Source organism: Beta vulgaris, chromosome 1 (genome assembly GCF_026745355.1).
Source record: "Beta vulgaris subsp. vulgaris cultivar EL10 chromosome 1, EL10.2, whole genome shotgun sequence".
Taxonomy (NCBI): domain Eukaryota; kingdom Viridiplantae; phylum Streptophyta; class Magnoliopsida; order Caryophyllales; family Amaranthaceae; genus Beta; species Beta vulgaris.
The window spans coordinates 52,024,580-52,038,583 of record NC_079202.1 but is presented as its reverse complement, the minus strand read 5'-3'; the positions used below and the strand labels follow the sequence as shown (position 1 = coordinate 52,038,583).

Genomic DNA, 14,004 nt, shown 5'->3' with positions numbered 1-14,004 from the left:
CCTCTTTTCGTTTAAGTGCGTTTCCAAAAAAATTTCCCTCTTTTACTTTATTCCTTATTTGGAATTTGTTTTCCCCTTTTTACCCTCTCATGTCCCTATCATATGGTCCACCATTACATTATTAATTCAATTTTACTTCTTTTCTCTCTCCTACTTTGACCCTTTTTTATTTGTTTATTTATCTTAACCCCTTTCTCTCTCCTACTTTACCTACCCCACACAAGTGGATCTTCCTTGGTATCTGTAGGAACAGTAACAAGGAAGATCTTTAGAAAACGGAGGGAGTACATTATAGAGATAATTGTAAATGAGAGAAAAAATAATTAGATGTATAACAAATGTACTTACAAACTTATATTTTGGTTATTGAAACATTTGAGATTATCATTATATACAACTTCTTTATTGTTGCTTTGTTAAGATTGGGGTTTTTTTTAATTATATATCTTGAATTTAGTTTAGCAAACTATATCAATATGAGTAATAGAAAGCAATACCTTATTATTTCATACTTCTTTTGGGGTTTTTTTATATTGTACCATTTGGATTCTAATGTGCATTATGGCTCTGTTTGGTTTCAATAGTTGAAATTAAAAAGTTACCTGAAACACATAAGTTATTGGCTTTGTTTGACATTACTAGCTGAAAATAAACTAAAAATGATAACTAAAACTGATAAGATAAAGGTGAGACTGATAAGGTGCTAGAATTGATAAGATAGCTGATTAGTTTAGCTGTGTGGCAAAATTAGTTGATCAAGTTGATAAATTATTTTGGCAAAATTAGTTGTCAAAATTTTGGAAAGATTTTCCAAAATTTCAGTCACTTGATTCTGAAAAGGTAAATTTTTTAACTTATTACTTAAGTCATAATAGCCACCTGAAATTTTATTTTAAGTGCTACCCAAACACCACTAATTATTTTAGCACCTAATATATATTAGCACCTTATTATTTAAGATAGCTAAAATATTTCCCCAAACAGAGCCTATTTATGTGGAGTCTTGTTAGAATTTTCTAGATATATACTTTTGAAATATCAACTACTTATAATTTTTAGAAAAACCCATAATTTAAATATTAAGGCTCAAAGAGTCAAAGTTATACATTACTAAATGTAAAATTTTAGAGGTCTTATGATGAAAAAAGAGAAAAGAAAAGGAACAGAGCATAAATTGACAAAAAGAAACTAGATACCCAAAACTAGGCCATTTAGATTTGTTTGGAAGATTATATGATAGTTGGGACGATTTTAAGTAACTTCAGGACGATGAATAAAAATTTAGATATATTAAACGTATGCCTCAGGTCCAGTTGTTCAACTCAGGCCTACACAATCTTTAGACTCATACTCAAAGTTCCGTATATGAAGATAGCAGGCAGCTTGTTACGGTCCGAGCCATTTGAGGAAGACACGGCTCGAGCTAATCGTAACTTGTAAGAGCAAGAAGAAGGCGGCGAGGATAGCAAACGTATAAAGTTCGTGAACTCCGTGAAGGAAATAACAGTTAACGAACATGCCATTCAAATATCAGATCTTTCTTTACCTATCTACATTAATCATCCACAAAATCTTATGCCTAAATGTGTAACTATTATATCATAGTTTATGGTGTAAAGAATGTTTCATATTATTTGAGTTTTGCTTTGATGTCATTTTGTTATCGGTTTTTATATCATTTTTTACATGTTTCATGTCATATTACTTTTGTTTGATGTCATTTTGTCATTTAATTCTTATCATTTCTATCCGTTTCATGTCATTTGATCATTTGTCATGTATGTCATTTCGTCATTTATCTCATACCATTTACTTCCTCCATTTTTTCAAATGACTCGTTTTGACTTTTAACAATAATATTCACATACACGAGTTTAACTATTTCTTGTGATTTTTACTTAAGGAAAAATAATGTCATATGGGATCCTTGTTAGATTCTTCTCAATATATAATCCAAATAATGATATTTGTAATTTTTGCTTATTTATAATTGTAGATATTAATATTCAAATTAGTGCATCGGCAAGCTAAGTGCCTAAAGGAGATGAGTCAACTAAAAAAACAAAGGGAGTATAATCTATTCATGTCATTTTGCTTGTGTTTGATGTCATTTGTGTCATATCATTTATGATATGTTTTGTGTCAAACTGTTTTATTTGGTGTTAAGTTGTCTTTTAGAATTTCGTTACAAAATAAATTTATGGTGTAACATGTTACACCTAAAACACTTTCTTAATCATTATAGTATTCAGGACATACGACTTTCCCATAACTCTGTAATATAATTAAATCAACTTTTAAAAACAATGCATCAGTCATCTAGGAAGTGGAATTGCTTGAAGTGGCTCAAACTTTCGCAATGTAATCCCAAACTTTTCTTCAATGTCTACATCTTTTGGACTTACCCCATGACTATACTTCCAACTAAATGAATAAAGGAGAGTAGCCAACATTAAATGAGTCATTCTATAAGCCAGTGGCATTCCAGGACATATTCTCCTTCCTGATACAAAAGGTATGAGCTCGAAATCACGTCCTTTAACATCAATCTCTTTCTCTAGATGTCTTTCTGGGGAAAACAAGTTTGGGTTTGACCACACACTTGAATCACGACCAATTGACCATACATTAACCCAAATAGTTGAGTTTTTGGGCACTAAATAATTGCATAATTGTACATTCTCTTTTGCCTTATGAGGAACCAAAAAAGGTGTTACTGGGTGCAACCTTAAAGTTTCTTTCAATACTGCCTGAATATATGGTAAATTTGAGATATTTGATTCTTGCATAGATTTCTTTCCAAGTACTTTATCTACCTCCATTTGAGCCTTTTCCATCTTTTGTGGATTACGTAGTAATTCGGTCATTGTCCACTCTAATGTGCTAGAAGTTGTCTCTGTTTCCGCTACAAATAAGTCCTGATCACACAAAGGTAGATACAATAATGAGATGCCCATACATTTACTATTCCATACCCAAAACACATATTAGTCCTTTCATTCGAGAGTTTTCGAACATGATGTTTAATTTAGTCCATATACATTAATGATATTATTCATGATCTGAAAATTTATATATCACCTCAAGAAGTGTTTCAAATCTACTAATTAATATATACTTCTCTTTCCCTTATTAATGTTCTTACTTGAAATCTTGACAATATTTGAAATAATAGAATCTTCTAAACTTTTCCTAATATACAAGAAAAAAAATGTGGATTAGTTTCAATAAGTATTAATAATCAAATATCTATACAAATATCTATCTATATATTAAAAGGCGTGCGAAAGAAAGTCTATATGCCACGTGGCATTCTCCTCCAATCTAATGCAAATGCTTTATGTTCATGTGTACTCATCATTTTTAAAAAAATGTGTAAGTGCAAACAATCGAACACATGACATTTGAAATGAAAAGTAAGAGCTTAACCATCGATGCACTATGACTTTGTTGTTTAATGTTTCAAATAAAATATGATAAAGTCTTGTAATAATTGTAGTTAACTAAAAAGACTTAACAAGTAATACTCCCTCCGTTTTTTTATTGCTATATTATTGTATGCACAACAATTTATGCAATGTCACTTTTAAGCTTTTTGGAGTATACTTGTTGATCCATTTAATGTAAAATAATGAGAAAAAGTGAAAAAAACAGTATTTTTGGGTGGAAAAATAAAAAACAAATATAAAACTATTACTTTATGGTGGACCAAGTACCCCAATTAAGGAAAATGTAGCAATTAAAAAGAAACAACCATTTAAGAAAAATATAGCAATTAAAAAAAAATGGAGGGAGTACATCTTTAACACTCCTATTACGTCACTTATAAGAGAATATTGATGTCATATTCTCTTACCACAATTTCTTTTAAGGTATTGTTTTCAAACTCAAAGCTTTCAAATATTTTTTACTTATCACGTCGTGACGTGAATTTTTCAATTTTTTAATGGACAAAAAATACGAAGAGTAGCAAAATAAATTATGAAATAAAAAATAAGAACGTATTTGTTTATTGTAACTGACCCGAGGCATCGTCCGGGCAAAAAAACTAGTGTATATATTAAAATATGTGCAAGTCAAACGAGCAACATCAATAAGTAATGAAAGAATCTTTTTTTTTTTTTTAGAATCATGTGAGAGCCCAATGGTTGGAGCTCCCACCTCCCAACCTCATGGTCGGGAGTTCTACTCTCATCATCTCCATATTTGGGATATTTGTGTGAGAGAATCTTTATAGTAGACCTGGGTGTACCATGAGCATGGTACAACCAAGGCTATTTTCAGCAAATGAGTAAAATGAGCAAATGAGCAAAATGAACAAGCATTTCTACTCATTTAAGAAAATGAGCACACTTTTACCCAAAATTTATCATTTGCTCATCATCTTCTTCCTCAATTTCAGATCTAGAAATTTCTTTTTTTTCGCGAATTTTAGATCTCCATTGTTGTGTTTGGAAGGAAGGAGGTGAGAGGGAACTATTGAAACAACAACAATAGAACAACAACAACAACAGATCAATTAAACAAATGAACAACAATGAGCAAAAAAACAAGAACAGAACAAATGAGCAACAATGAGAAATTGAACAAATCGACGAATTTCAACTCGTTTCTTTTTGTTTCGCGAATTTTAGATCTGTCGACTTTCAGATTGTGGAATTTCAATCGCCTCATCATCATCATCTCGCGAATTTCAGATCATGGAAGTTTTGATTTATATGTTTCCGGCGAGAAAGAAGAGAGAGAAAGCATCGAGAGAAATGCGCTCTGAAACAACAACGACGACAACAAAAATGACGAAGACTTGAACGATCACCGCCGTCGTCGCACACCCCGCCGGAAATGAGCAGCGGCGGGCCTGGCAGTATCGCCGGGAAAAATGACAGTGAAAGCATGCGGAGGAGGAAGAGGAGAGAGAGTCGCGGAATCACAAACGTGCCCCTGAAGTTGTAGTTTATTACAAAAATACCTGGGTGTACCATGCTCATGGTACACCCGGGTGTACCATGAGTGCTTTCTTTGTGTGAATATTTGCTTTTGGGTATAAATCCCCAGGTTTCAGTATCTGAAAGTTTTCTTATGGGTTGAGATCTCCTTCTTATTCCTAGCTCATAAGGACTGAGCCGATTTAAGCCAGTAAATTACCAAATAAAAATAATAAAAAATAAAAAAAGGAACTAAATTAAAGAGATACACAATTTGTAGCCATAATTCCTCCATCTCAAAATCTTTCCTCCTATTTTTCATTACAGTCCATTCCAAATCCATTACTCCATTCTCTTTTTTTATCAAAATTTTCTCCAAGTATTTTGGGTGCACACCCGTCAAGCGATATCGTTCCATGTACTTTATACTATGCTCAAAATATATACTCCCTCCGTCCCAAAATATAGTTCCCATTTCCCTTTTTTCACGGTAATTTATGCAAGTAGAACCTAAGATGGATAGTAAAGATTTTTTGTTTATTTAAATAAATATTGTATGGGAAAAGATGATTTTAGGAGAGAGAATGGAGAATAATTGGTGAAAGAGCATTAATTGTAACACTTGGGTTGAATAAACAAAGCAAAAAACAAAATTCAAGAAGCAAATAAATGATGGGACACGATTTTTCTAGACAAATTACGTAAAAATCTGGAACTAAATATGAAAATGGGAACTATATTTTGGGACACCAAAAATGGAAATGGGAACTATATTTTGGGACGGAGGGAGTAGTATGTAAAAACCAAATTGAACAAAAATTTTGGGATATGTAATATTTCTATGAACTAAGCTTAACATAAGGTTGTTAAAAGCTTGTTGTTCCACCCTTCAAGTCTTTTAACAACTCTAACATGATCTTTTTTATAAAACATTTTAAAAAATAGAAAAATCGGTTATCCAACATGATTGCTCATGTGATTTGATTTAAGTGCCAAAATTGATTAACATAATTAAAGATGTTGTACTTCCTTCGTCTTAAAATAGTCTTAATACTTATTAGGACATGTAATTTTAGATGATAAGTTGCTGTTTAGTTATCAAATTTATTTTTTTTAAAAAAAGTAAAGTAGTGTTCTTTTATTTGGTGAAGAGAGTTTTGGACAATAGTTGTAGTTGGTAGGTAGTAGGAATGATAATATTTTATTTAGAAGAGAAAGAGTGTGTGGGCTAACAGTTAAAAGGTAGAAAGATTAAAATAATAGTAAGTCGAATCAAAAATTAGAAGTGCAAAGAGTATTATGAAATATATAACAAAGAAAAGTGTAAAAAGTATTATGGTACGGACGAAATATTATCATACGACGAGTAAGTGTTTGACATCGTCAAGGCTCAATTCCTTATCCTCAACTAGCTTGAGTAAGGTGTTCAAGACATCATCCTTAACATCCGTTGGATCATTCAACCTTCCATCAATAATTTCTTCAAAAATCCCCATCAATTTGTTCATGTATTCCCTTGTTGTTTTCAACACACCTTGCAAATCCAAGTGCTTAACTAATGGGAAAAAATCCGAAATATTAGGCCTTCCACCCTCTGCTAACATATTCCAAACAAGATCTTTAAACTCTTGTGAATTTGAAGAAGCATGACTAGCCAAATCCATGGAGAAAAATGTGTTAGACAACATATTTAATGTGGTAGTAAATCCAGCTTTACCAATATCAACTAATGGACCATTTTCACAACATTGTTGTACATATTCTACCAACTCTTTCACCTTAATTTGACGTAAAAATTGGCTACTATCGAGGGGTTTAGTAGTAAACAATTGGATAGTTGCAATTTTTCGGAGTTGACGCCATTTAGGACATATTATAGGAATGGCAGGTGGGTATAATTTGGCAGGTTTTGCACCGCATCCGCCCCAGTTGGGGCGGGTATGGATATGACTTTGGTGGGTAGTGGGTGGGTATGGATACGAAAAGTCAAATCTGCCATGGGTAGTGGGTAGGTGGTGGATATGAGGTCACATTCGCCCCAAATCCGCCCGCCCCGCCCCATATCCATCCGCCCCGTATAATATTTACTAATTTACCCTTTATAAAATAAAGCATTATGTTCATAAATCTAAAAAGACGATGGAGATATAAGATTTAGAGGATGAAAGTAAAGTTGAATTGACTAATGTTTCTTAAGATTTATTAGTAACAATGAAACTGTATTGTATAATTGTATTTGTTTGTTAGTGTTTTGTGAACTTTGTATTTCCATTTGGAACAATTTTCAACTATTCTTGAGGTTGAACTACTGCACTTTATGTATGACAAAGAATGTGTACCTTTTTGTCTTTGAAATGGGTGTTTCTAATAATTAATTTATATAATAGGTTATATATAGAAAATAAATCAGGTGGGCGGGTGGAAATCCACCTGGGTGATGGGCGGGTATAAGTGGGTAATGGATATCCACTTGGGTGGTGGAGCGGATGTGGGTATAGCCTTATACCCACGTGGGCGGAGGTGGATATGGGAACTTGTACCCACCATGGTTGGCGGGCAGGTGGTGGGTATGAAAAATTTAGGTGGAGGTGGGTGTGGATTTAGGGGTATCCGCATCCGCCCCGCCCATTTGCCATCCCTAACATACTGGGAGCCAAACCATTGAAAATTTGTCATGGCTTACGGCCTTCCCAGCATTTGGAACAGCCCTACTAGAAAGGGCTAAGTCGTGCTCGAAGAACATTTCTTTAGCGATTTTAGGGGACGATATTACTATTGTAGTGATGCTTCCGAGTTTGAAAGACATAATAGGGCCATAAACTTTTGATAACTCGGCGACAGCACGGTGAGGCTAGTCGCCGAGCTTGTGGAGGTTTCCTATGATAGGCCATGGTTTTGGTCCTGGAGGAAGTTTTGATTTATTGCACAAGTTTGACAAGAATAAAATGGTGAATATGATGGGAAGCAGAATAAGTGATGTGGTGTAAGTGTAATATTCCATTTGATCGATGAAGGAGCTGTATGGTAATGGATACTACTCCTATGTAGTTAGAATGGTGTAGTTCAACTTCAAATTGGAGATGTCTGAATTGATAAGGCTATTTGGCTCGTAAATTAGCTGATGGGTACTTGACAATGTGCGGTGGGGACTTTTTTGAAACTTGCTCGTTTGGTTGAATGTAGGAAGTGCAAATTCCTTGAAATATTATCTTCTTATGTAATTGTATTTTCTAGGAATTGTTAGATGTTGTTTGGTGATTCAAGGGAAATGAAAATTCCCATGGAAATTTCCACTTACCTAGGTCCCCCTGAGTAAGTAACTTTATCCATTTTGTGGGAAGTGGAACTTCCTAAGAATTTCTACTTCCCATGAATTTGTCAACCAAACAACTCCGATTCCTAAAATTTCTAACTTCCTATGTTAAATAATGTTAACTAACCCCTAACGCAATCATTCAGTCATATTAATACCTTTTTATTTGTGAATGTTATTTACCTTAGTTGGTAAAATCTTATGTGAGTGGTACATGATACTCGAGATTAAATCTCATCTACATCCCTATGCTTATATTTAATGATTTATTTACAGCAAAAAAACAATTACCTTATATCCATTCGTCAAACCTTTTTGCATGAAATGACAAAGTTGACATCTTTTTTTTTTTTTTTTCTTTAAAGTTAAATCTTTTGAATTTTGGTTATGGGTTCTCACTTACAATTAAAAAACTTAGTTGCATGAAATTTTGTTAAATTTGTCATAAATAATATATCTAATCAGTTTCCCCTCAAAAAAAAATCTAATCATTTGGAATTATTTTTTTTTTGTTATTTTGATGGAAGTAGTGTGTTATATGAAATAAAGTTGCAACACGTGAGTTAACAAAAGATTGGAAGATTATGTTTCAAATTTTCAAATTTTACCATCTACATATGACTTATTTTTAATAATGTTATTCGAAAACTATTGCTAACTACGATTCACCATCCAATTTATGACTGGCCATTCATTGCCTGGTGATTTGATTGTGTCTTGTGTGCTTACCTATATATATTCAGCTTATACACATATTCACATATGTATAGTAAGAATGGGGTGAATATTCGATGCCCTAAACCTACTAACTTGTAATTAGTGGAAGTAGGTGTCGATTCCTCAGATAATGTGTTTGCTACTAATTGAAAATGAGACCTAGATACTTACATGACAAATACAAATAACATAAATATTTGGTCGGAAAAATAAGATTAGGATCAAACTAATGACATTAATTGGGAAGACTGGGAACTAAGACGGACAAACAATGAACCAATTAATGTAAGAAATCACAACATACTTAGACACAACTCAGTATAATTATAATAGACATTCATTATGCAGCAACATAGTTTAATCCTTAACACATATAATATGATTATTAATCCCAAATAGATTGACGATATAAACACAATTTTTATCTTTCTTTATGTTTTATAAGTTAAAACACAACCAATCCTAATCAATGAATAATTCCAATACTACTATTGGACCCTTAAATATAACTTGTTTGTTTCTATAAACCATGCACTTTGTACCTTTGCAATATCTATATATACTCCACATTGATCAATATTGGCGACTAATTATCAATAACATAACTTTTATTATCTTCTATTTCCTTCATTATTAAAGGTATTAAAAACTGAAACCCTGTATTAACTCTTCACATCATAATCAAACTAAGCAAATTATCTGCTTCCTCCATTCTTTTTTAATTGCAACATTTTTTTCCTTTTTACGAGTTTCTTAATATTCGCAGAGTCTCTCCTCTCACACGAACCCTACTCTTTATGTATCTCTATTTATGCTTTGTTTATTCATATGACTTTGTTAAATAATTTGCCAATGTTGCAATAAAATCATAGGTGGTAGGAGTAATTAAGCAAGGTGTCAACATCTTAGTTTAGAAATTAGACCATGAACTAGAGAGGATCCGCGCACGTCAAGAGACGAGTTACATTTTTTTTGATTTTTTTCTAACACAGCTCTCCCTCTCTCTCTCGATTCATTCATTTATTTCAACTTTCAATCTAATAACTTCAATTATCACACACAATTTGGGATTTTCTGGAGAACATTTCCGGAAAATCAAAACTTTTCGACGAGATTGGAAACTCGGATCTTCCAAAAAGTGAAGGTTTGTCTTGAACTGATTTTAATACTCATATATATAGCTTTAAGATTGAAAACATTGATTTTTTCACAAATTTGTGGGAGAATTTCGTCGGTAATTTTATGTGTTTTTGCTATTTTTTGATTGTTTCAACTCACTTTTACACGCAAAATTTCTGATTCGGCATTGTGTTAAAACAATGAATTTGGATTCTCAGCAACTAATTTGACCACATTTAGGAAGTAGATCAGTGATTTTTAATCTATTGGATTGAAATGCAGTAACATTTCGTTACTCAAATCATGCTTATTTCAAATTAAGTGAAGAAAGTGTTAGAACTGTTTAGTGAGTTATTTAATGTTTGTATACTTAATTGATCTGGGATAATGCAAGCTTTACTGGTAGATTTATAGTCAAGATCAAACATTTTTTGTTATTTCCAGAATGAAATGTGATTAAATTAGGCTGCTCTTGTTTTATTCATTTTGGGTTTTTCTTCTTGTTGACAGGGTAAAATTGATTTTAGGTTGCAATTTGCGAATATAGTATGAGTGATTGCTAGGTTAAAAGAAAGTGAGATAATGGAAGAAGAGGAAGTCAACCATATCGATATTTCTGGGGAGGACTTAGATTTGAATGGAGTAGGAGGTGTTTATGTTGGTGGAGAAGAATTACAGTCATCTCCATCTCCATCTTTACTTCTAGATGATATTGTTATCCGGACGGATCACTCGGGTCATACATCTGGCAGCTTGGTGACCCAGGTTGTTGAAGAGGAGGGGTTTGAGCAGGTGGCTTTAAACGATCAAGAGAATAATGACAGCGGGATCGGTAATGGTGAGGGTTCAGGTGTGTCCCTGGCTTCTGACAGTGTGACAAGTCCGCTTGATGAAGTGGAGAAAGCTAAGGAGGTATCACATGGAAGACTTGTGGAGAATGTAGAGCTGAGTCATGAGCGTGATAGCTCAAGTGCTGGTCATGCGAGAGAAACTTCTTCGTCCGGTACTAGTTTGGATGTGGATGCTGGTTCTGGGTTCTCACGTTCAGTGTCGCAGCAGAAATTAAGGCCAAAAGCTTCAATGTCCAGTGTTTCACCTGAGCTATTGCATTTAATTGATTCCGCCATTATGGGGAAGCCTGAAAGCTTAGATAAACTTAAAAATATCGTGACTGGTATTGAGGCATTTAGTGATGAGGACAATGACACCATATCCTTTTTGGTGATTGATTCACTTCTAGCTACAATGGGGGGTGTTGAAAGTTTTGAGGATGATGATGGCAATAACCCACCTAGTGTTATGTTGAACTCTAGGGCTGCCATTGTTGCAGGCGAGTTGATACCGTGGCTTCCTTGTGCTGGTGATGATAGTATGGGTCTAATGTCTCCCAGGACTCGCATGGTTAGAGGATTGTTGGCTATATTACAGGCATGTACAAGAAACAGAGCAATGTGCTCAACAGCTGGTTTACTAGGTGTTCTTCTAAGATCCGCGGAGAAAATTTTTGCACCGAAGGGTGATACTTTGGAGCAGGTGGATTGGGATGGTTCTCCTCTATGCTACTGTATTCAGTATTTGGCTGGGCATTCTCTTAGTGTGGCTGATTTGCATAAGTGGCTCGAGGCTATTACGAGGACACTTACTACCGTATGGGCTCCTCCTTTAATGCATGCACTGGAAAAGGCAATTGGAGGAAAGGAATCAAGAGGTCCAGCTTGCACATTTGAATTTGATGGAGAGAGCTCTGGTTTGCTTGGTCCTGGGGAAGGTCGTTGGCCATTTGCCAATGGGTATGCCTTTGCAACCTGGATTTATGTAGAATCATTTGCTGACACAGTAAATACTGCAACTGCTGCAGCTGCTATTGCTGCTGCTGCTGCTGCTACAGCTGGGAAATCATCACCAATGTCTGCTGCGGCTGCTGCAAGTGCACTTGCTGGTGAAGGCACCGCACACATGCCAAGGCTTTTTAGTTTCTTATCTGCTGATAATCAGGGTTTGGAGGCATATTTTCATGCTCAGTTTTTGGTGGTTGAATGTGGTACTGGAAGGGGAAAGAAGGCTTCATTGCATTTTACTCATGCTTTTAAGCCACAATGCTGGTATTTTATTGGTTTGGAGCATACTTGCAAACAGGGTATACTTGGCAAGTCAGAGAGTGAGCTGAGGTTGTACATTGACGGGTCTTTGTATGAGACTCGTCCTTTTGAATTTCCTCGCATCTCTAAGCCACTAGCATTTTGTTGCGTAGGGACAAATCCTCCTCCTACAATGGCAGGGTTGCAACGTCGCCGTCGTCAATGTCCCCTTTTTGCTGAAATGGGACCTATTTACATTTTTAAGGAACCAATTGGCCCTGATAAAATGGCTCGTTTGGCTTCCAGGGGAGGCGATGTGCTACCTTCTTTTGGCAGTGGGGTTGGACTACCTTGGCTGGCGATGAGTGACCATGTGCAAAACATTGCAGAAGAAAGTTTGCTACTGGATGCAGAATTAGCTGGATTGCTACACCTTCTTTATCACCCGAGGTTGCTCAATGGACGATATTGTCCAGATGCTTCTCCAAGTGGTGCTGCAGGTCTTTAAACTTATGGTGTATTAAATGTAAATGAGTAGCACTTCTTTAGAAGTACCTGCATGGCGTTTCGAGCTTAGAAATGTTTACTAGCTGCTTTAGGTTCTCTAGTTGAAATTAGTCATTCATTCTTTGTCTTCTCATGACTTTTTTACTTTATCGTTTCTATCCTGATAATATTAATGGCTAAAATAGTTGGCTTGCCTCCACTCCTCATAATCATTCATAACCTTCTGCTTTAGGGAGTTATTACACTTAATGGAATAGATGACCAGAACTCTATTTGGGTCTTTTTGCGGTGACTTTGAACAAAAATTATCGAAGTATTGCTGTAGGTGCACTTTCTGTGGACCATAATTTTACGTACGTAGGACATCCTGCATCATTGTCTGGCGCAGTGCCTAGAACCCAACACTAGCAACTTGATATAGGTTTAAGTCATTGGTATAATTTTAGTGTCATTTGACCTCAGCTCTTATGTGCTCACATTGTAGCACGTACTTTTTCCAGGTGTCCTTCGCAGACCAGCTGAAGTGCTCGGGCAAGTACATGTTGCTTCGAGGACACGACCATTGGATGCATTATGGGCGTTAGCTTACGGTGGGCCAATGTCATTGCTTCCTTTAACAGTTACCAGTGTGAAGAATGATAGTTTGGAGCCTGAACCAGGGAATATAACTTTATCTTTGGCCACAGCTGCTCTAGCTGCTCCAATATTTAGAATCATTGCCATGGCTATGAAACACCCTAAAAACAATGAAGAAATAGGCCGTGCTAGAGGTCCTGAGGTGTTGTCTAGAATATTGAATTATCTTCTACAATCATTATCTTCAGCTGATGCAAAACATCATGGTGGTGTGGGGGATGAGGAACTTGTTGCAGCTGTTGTTTCATTGTGTCAAGCTCAGAAACATAATCATGCACTCAAGGTCCAGCTTTTCAGTACACTTTTACTGGATCTTAGGACTTGGAGCTTGTGCAACTATGGATTGCAGAAGAAACTTCTGTCATCTCTGGCTGATATGGTTTTCACTGAATCTTCTGTAATGCGGGATGCAAATGCTATTCAGATGCTTCTTGATGCATGCAGAAGATGTTACTGGACAACTCGTGAAAAGGACTCAGTCAATTCCTTTTCTGTAAATGAGGAAACTCGTCCTATAGGTGAAGTAAATGCTTTGATTGATGAACTTTTAGTTGTAATTGAACTCCTTATGGTGGCAGCACAGCCTTCATTAGCTGTGGATGACATGCGTTGTTTGCTTTGCTTTTTGGTGGATTGCCCACAACCCAATCAGGTAATACTGGTCAATGATTTTTTTTTTTAAGTAAATCTGTTTTTGTCCCCCCCCCCC

At 35.2% G+C, this 14,004-nt stretch overlaps 1 protein-coding gene and 1 pseudogene across 3 annotated transcripts in view; one reads left to right on the top strand and one right to left on the bottom strand.

The window, feature by feature from the left end:
- Positions 1 to 2,315: 2,315 nt before the first annotated feature.
- Positions 2,316 to 7,958, bottom strand: LOC104905578 (cytochrome P450 76AD1-like; annotated as a pseudogene).
- Positions 7,959 to 9,854: 1,896 nt separating this feature from the next.
- Positions 9,855 to 14,004, top strand: part of LOC104905448 (hypothetical protein) — a 28,427-nt gene continuing 24,277 nt past the window's right edge. For 2 of the 3 annotated variants that reach the window (XM_048640998.2, XM_048641000.2), the window contains exons 1-3: positions 9,855 to 10,099; positions 10,585 to 12,652; positions 13,160 to 13,947. In XM_048640998.2, the coding sequence (XP_048496955.1) occupies positions 10,657 to 12,652; positions 13,160 to 13,947 (2,784 nt within the window). In that variant the 5' untranslated portion in view covers positions 9,855 to 10,099; positions 10,585 to 10,656. The remainder of the gene's footprint in view (positions 10,100 to 10,584; positions 12,653 to 13,159; positions 13,948 to 14,004) is intronic. The other variant, XM_010693998.4, reaches the window with a different exon arrangement.